This window comes from Nicotiana sylvestris, chromosome 8 (assembly GCF_000393655.2).
Source record: "Nicotiana sylvestris chromosome 8, ASM39365v2, whole genome shotgun sequence".
NCBI classification, from domain to species: Eukaryota; Viridiplantae; Streptophyta; class Magnoliopsida; order Solanales; family Solanaceae; genus Nicotiana; species Nicotiana sylvestris.
In genome coordinates, this window is record NC_091064.1 from 49,996,191 (window position 1) to 50,001,795 (window position 5,605).

The 5,605-nt window shown below is 38.9% G+C and overlaps 1 protein-coding gene across 1 annotated transcript; it reads left to right on the forward strand.

Moving 5' to 3' along the window:
• The first annotated feature begins 393 nt into the window (after window positions 1–393).
• LOC138875009 (secreted RxLR effector protein 161-like) lies at window positions 394–1,005 on the forward strand. The gene has a single exon (XM_070153813.1). The coding sequence runs from the start codon at window positions 394–396 to the stop codon at window positions 1,003–1,005; it is 612 nt and encodes a 203-aa protein (XP_070009914.1).
• Window positions 1,006–5,605: the final 4,600 nt, after the last annotated feature.

Genomic DNA, 5,605 nt, shown 5'->3' on the forward strand with positions numbered 1-5,605 from the left:
GCATTGTATGGGTTGAAGCAGGCTCCTCGAGCTTGGTATGAAAGGCTGTCAAAGTTCCTCTTGGAAAATGGCTTTAAAATAGGGAAAATTGACAACACCCTGTTCCTAAAGAAACGCGGAAGGAACTTTCTCATTGTTTAGGTCTATGTTGATAATATCATTTTTGGGGAAACAGCTGATTCTCTGTGTGAAGAATTTGCAAAACTCATGGGAAGTAAGTTTTAAATAAGTATGATGGGGGAACTAAATTTCTTCTTGGGTCTTCAACTAAAACAGTCCACAAAGGGTACATTCATTTGTCCGCAAAAATACATCAGGGAGCTCTTGAAGAGGTTTGACATAGAAGCATCAAAGGTGATAGACACTCCCATTGCTACAGCCACTCGACTGGACATGGATGAAACTGGGCCTCCTGTGAATCAAACCATGTATAGAGGCATTACTGGGTCTCTTCTCTATCTCACTGCCAGTAGACCTGATATTGTGTTCAGTGTGGGGCTATGTGCAAGGTTTCAATCCAATCCCAAGGAATCTCATTTGAAGACTGCCAAAAGAATTCTGAGATATCTTAAAGCAACACAAGACCTGGTTCTTTATTATCCCTCAGATGATAGTTTTAATCTCATTGGATATGCTAATGCAAACTGTGCAGGTTATCTTATGGATAGGAAAAGCACTTTCGGAATGGCTCACTTCCTAGGTTCATGTCTCTTCTCTTGGGGAACAAGGAAGCAAAACTTAGTGCCTCTTTCAATCGCTGAAGCAGAATATGTAGCCGCAACATCCTATTGTGCTCAACTTTTATGGATTAAACAGCAATTGGAGGACTTTGGGGTACTCACTGAGAGTGTGACCCTTTTATGTGATAACACCGGTGCACTCAACATGACCAAGAATCCAATTCAACACAAAAGGACAAAGCATATTGATGTGAGACATCACTTTCTGAGGGACAATGTGGAGAAAGGGTTGATATGTATGAAGTTTTGTAGCACAAAAGATTAAATTATAGACATCTTCACCAAGGCATTAAGTAGGGAATACTTTGAAAGAAACAGAGTGAAGTTGGGGATTTTAAAGCCCAATTAAGAGCCTGATTCCTCATTATTTGGCTATGAAAATCACCTTAAGGAAAGACTGGCTAAAAGTGTTTTCTGACCATGTCTAACTCCCTTCAATACTATTGCAAGTAAACACGCATGATGAGTATAAAAGCTGTAGCTGCAGTGCATGGATGATAAAAGAGGATTGATACTTTCAAATAACAGGTCAAGAACCTGGTTCTTGTACCGAAGGTTAGTAGTTCTGTGCATTCTTTAATATACGTCTTAAAAGGGTACAAAACACAATTGCCATGTCATACAACTTTTCATACTCTGTTGCCATGTCTCTTCACTTCAAATCGTTCCATCTCCCTCTGAAACATTTCACTTCTCCACGCCCAACCGCTGTTTCAGAATCGGTCCTTATCTCTTTCTACATAATTATCCATTCTTAATAAAAACCGCCCCTCTGTTCTCCACAAACCATAAGTCCTCCATTAGAACTTCTCAAAGCACCTTCACTCCATCTTTCCATGGCTGATAAAAACTCCGACCTCCCTGCCTCATTCATACCTATTACTGAAAAATCTATGGAATCCTCCATCCATTCGGAGTCTTTTATAATCACTCCTACTCTCCCTACTGAAATCACACCTCACCCAAATTCTCTATCTCTTTCCATTTCAAAAAAACCTAAAAATACTAATACGTACTCTCTATATTCTAAGATACCCACTAATCAAAGAACAAGTGGAGAACAAAGTCAAAGGCATGAGGTCATAGAGGGTTCCGCCATTGTTGCTGCAGATTCCATGGTAGCAGTAGTGCCGATTGAGAAAGACAATGTTGTAACCATCTTTATGGTATCTGCTAATGGTGTCCTTTAGGAGGTACTTGGTATGGGGCAAAAAGGAGTTATAGTGCCAACTGAGGATGCTGCATTAGCAGAAACTACTGGGCTCTCACATGAGGAACCTGATCCCTCTTCGGAGGACCCAGGTCAGGGTACTCATTCCCATGACAGTTTTGCTCCTGCATTTGATGTTGCACCTGTGGACATTCAAGCTCATGAGATGAATTCAAGTTATGAGGAGGATCTAGATAACCTGGCTCTCGATGCGTTCATAGTTAAACAGAAGGTTGTGTCCACTCTTGAGTCTTCCACCAAACGACCTACTGCTAGGTTGCAAGCTAAGGTGTCCTACGTCTTTGCGCTTCAAAAGAGCAGAAAAAGTAGTAAGAATCAAAGGAGGAAGCTCGTGAAAGATAGTGTGCCCGTAAGTGATAAGGCGATCCCTGTGGTAGAGGTGGAAGAGGAAACACCAGATGAACCTGGTTCACTGGTTAGACGATCTCAGAAAAAGAAGCAGCCTGCTTTAGTAGAGAAGGTTTCAACCTCTAGCTTCAAGTTGAAGGATGTTGTGAGTGAGTTCTCGGTGTCTGATGAGGACTTCTATGTCGGACCTGTTCTTGATGGAGCAACTGGATAGCTTTACTCATGTAAGCTTGCCTGCTATTATTATTGAACACATGCGAAAGGTAGCCACCTTCAAAGATAGTAATCATGGCCTTCCCTACGGGTTTTTTCTTACGCGAGTGTTTAAGTTCATTGAGGTGACACTGGGGCAAAGCAAGTTGGGGACTAAGAAGAAGACTTTCTCAGAGACAACATTGGAAGAATGTGAGTGCATAGAAAAGAATGGGGGGTAGGAAGTATATCAACCGTCTCACAACTCATTAATGCTCATAATAGTGCATCTAAGGAGATTCATTGGTTGAAGGCTAGGAATGCTATCCTGGAAGGTCAGCAAGACCAAGGGGTTCCGGTGTAAAATGATGAAGTAGTTTGTTTGACAAAAGAGAATGTTGATCTCAAGGCGCAAATAGAGAACCTGAAAGCAGAACTGCTTAATGAGAAAAAGTTGGTCAATGCCTGAATAGACTTTGTTCTCCAAACACTTATTGCAGCCTCCAAGCCTTCTACTCCTAGTGCCCCCTAAGTACCCCATCAGTGACCAGTTTCTAGAAATATCCTTTAAGTTTTTTTGTTTTGATTGGCATATGTTTTGTTTTGTTTTTTTAATGTGGTTGGGATGAAATAGTACTGCTCCCGACTTAACATTCCAATGTTGCCTTTGCTTTTTAAGCAAAGGTATATAAAATTTTCTATCTATGTCAAATCTATCCTCTTTTATTATCCTATTGCTTGTATCTTATGACTCTCTTCTCTATCATGTTGTGTACACATATGTGGCATGAGTCAGCTCGGCTATACTTCTTTATGATGTTTATATGCTTGTGTCTTTTAATGATGCCAAAAGGGGGAATATATGATCCAAAAGGAAACATGTTTCAAAAAGGAAAGCATAAAGTCAGAGGGAACACTTATGAGTTCATGTTACTTTATCTGGTTCTTTTTGCTCTAAATACATGATATGTTTAAGTTTGTCATCATCAAAAAGGGGGAAATTGATAGGTTTTCAATGTCTTTGATTTATGTTTTGATGATCTAACAAACTTTATCAAGAACCAGATAGGGAACCTGACACACTTGGACTATACTGCAAGTTAACGGATTCCAGCTAAATGTGAACTGCTATAACCTCAAGAGATAGGAAACAAAACAAGGACCTGATACCCTTGTGGTTCCCTCATAGTAGTACAAAGTCAATTGGACACAACTGGAAGTGACGTGACAGCCTGCACTGTTTCTGCCTGCACTGTACTGTTTCCAGTGCCCACTTATTCCTTGACCAACTAAAGTGCTTACATCATTTCAAGTGATGTAATCAAGGTGTATCAACAATGAGTTTATATCAAAACATCACTTGAACATTTCTGTTTCTCATTCAAGCCTTTTGCAAAACAGAGAAATTCATTCTTACGAGCTTGAAGAACAAAGTTAAACGCTACTATGCACCAGTTCCTAAAGTTAGTATTTTGTTGTCCTTATTTGAGTTGTAACTTTGTGATTGTTCTTATTGTATCTCCTAAATTGCTTAGCCAGAAGCGTTGATTAGGAAGCCTCTTGTAAAATCTATAAACTCTCTGAGTTTATGTTGTGATTAGGTTTAGTCATAAGTTAAAGTCTTTGTAACTAGAGAGTGACAAAGTGACTTGTGGTGAGAGTATCACAAGTTAGTTAAAGTCTTTGTAACTAGAGAGTGACAAAGTGGCTTGTGGTGAGAGTACCACAAGTTAGTTGAGTTTAATTCTTTGTAATAGAGTTATTACAAAGTGGCTTGTAATAGGTGTTTACAAGTTAGTGATGTTGAAAACCTACAAGTGTAGGTCGTGGTTTTTGTCCCCTTGAGTTGGGATTTTTCCACGTAAAAATCATGTGTCTCATTTACTTACAGTTTTATTAGCATTCTTAGAATAACCTCATAGAGGAAGCCATTTTTATTTGGTGGACTCATACAAACTAACACCATCATTAGCAGTTCTACATCATCTTCACTCACTCCTCCCTCTTCTTTCTCTTCCTCACTTTTTTCACTCTCACATCCTCCATTTTCTCTCAAAAGAATACTTCTTCTATTTAGGAATTCATGCATCATATGACCTCTTCCATGACATTTGTGACATTGGATGGAACTAGAACGTTTAGAAGATTTAGATTTGAAAGTTTTACCTCCCTCTTTCTAATCAATTTTACATTTCCCCTTGTCTTCTTAGGGTCTAGAAATCACTTCTTGTTTTGTACATGGTTTCTTGGAGTTGGTGTTTGGCTAACTTATCTATAAGCTAGCTTGCTGCCTTCTTTTACTTTTCTTTTCTATTTTTATTGCCAAATCTACTAACTCATCTATAGTTATGTATTTTTGTATCTCTACTACATCAGCTTTTTCTCTATTCAAACCATTGAGAAATCTAGCCATAGTGGCCTCTTCTTCTTCCATACAATTAGCTTGTATCATAGTCATATCCATTGCTTTAAAGTATTCATCAGCAATCATGGTTCTTTGCTTCAAGGTTTGAAGATGTAGTTGTCACACCTCCTTTTTCCTACACCCTTGTGAGGGTATAAGGGAGTTTTTTTCAATTTAAGTGACAATCGAAACGAGATTATTTAATTAGATTCAGAGTCGCCACTTGGGATAATTTTATGGTGTCCTAAGTCACCAGTTCAAATCCCGAATCGAGGAAAAGATTGACTCTGTATTACAGCCTGCGAATACAGAAATCCGGGTAAGGAATTCTGTTAACCCGGGAGAAGGTGTTAGGCATTTTCGAGTTCTGTGGTTCTAGCACAATCGCTCAACTGTTATAATCGGCTAAAATATATTATTTTAAAACACATTTTAACCTATGTGCATTTTAACTTTAAACCGCTTTTAATTATTTTGAGGAAGATTTCAACGTCGTCTAAAACATGTCTTTAGACCGCGCCACATGAAATGCACCCGCAGTCCAAAATGCATTTTATTCAACGTTGTTGAGATTTGGATTTGGGTCACATGAAATGCACACCCGAGTTTAGGAAGGTAATTTTAAGATTACGTGCTTAAAGCAACTACGCGTTTTTAAATTTGCGAGGGCCATCGAATATTCATTAAATG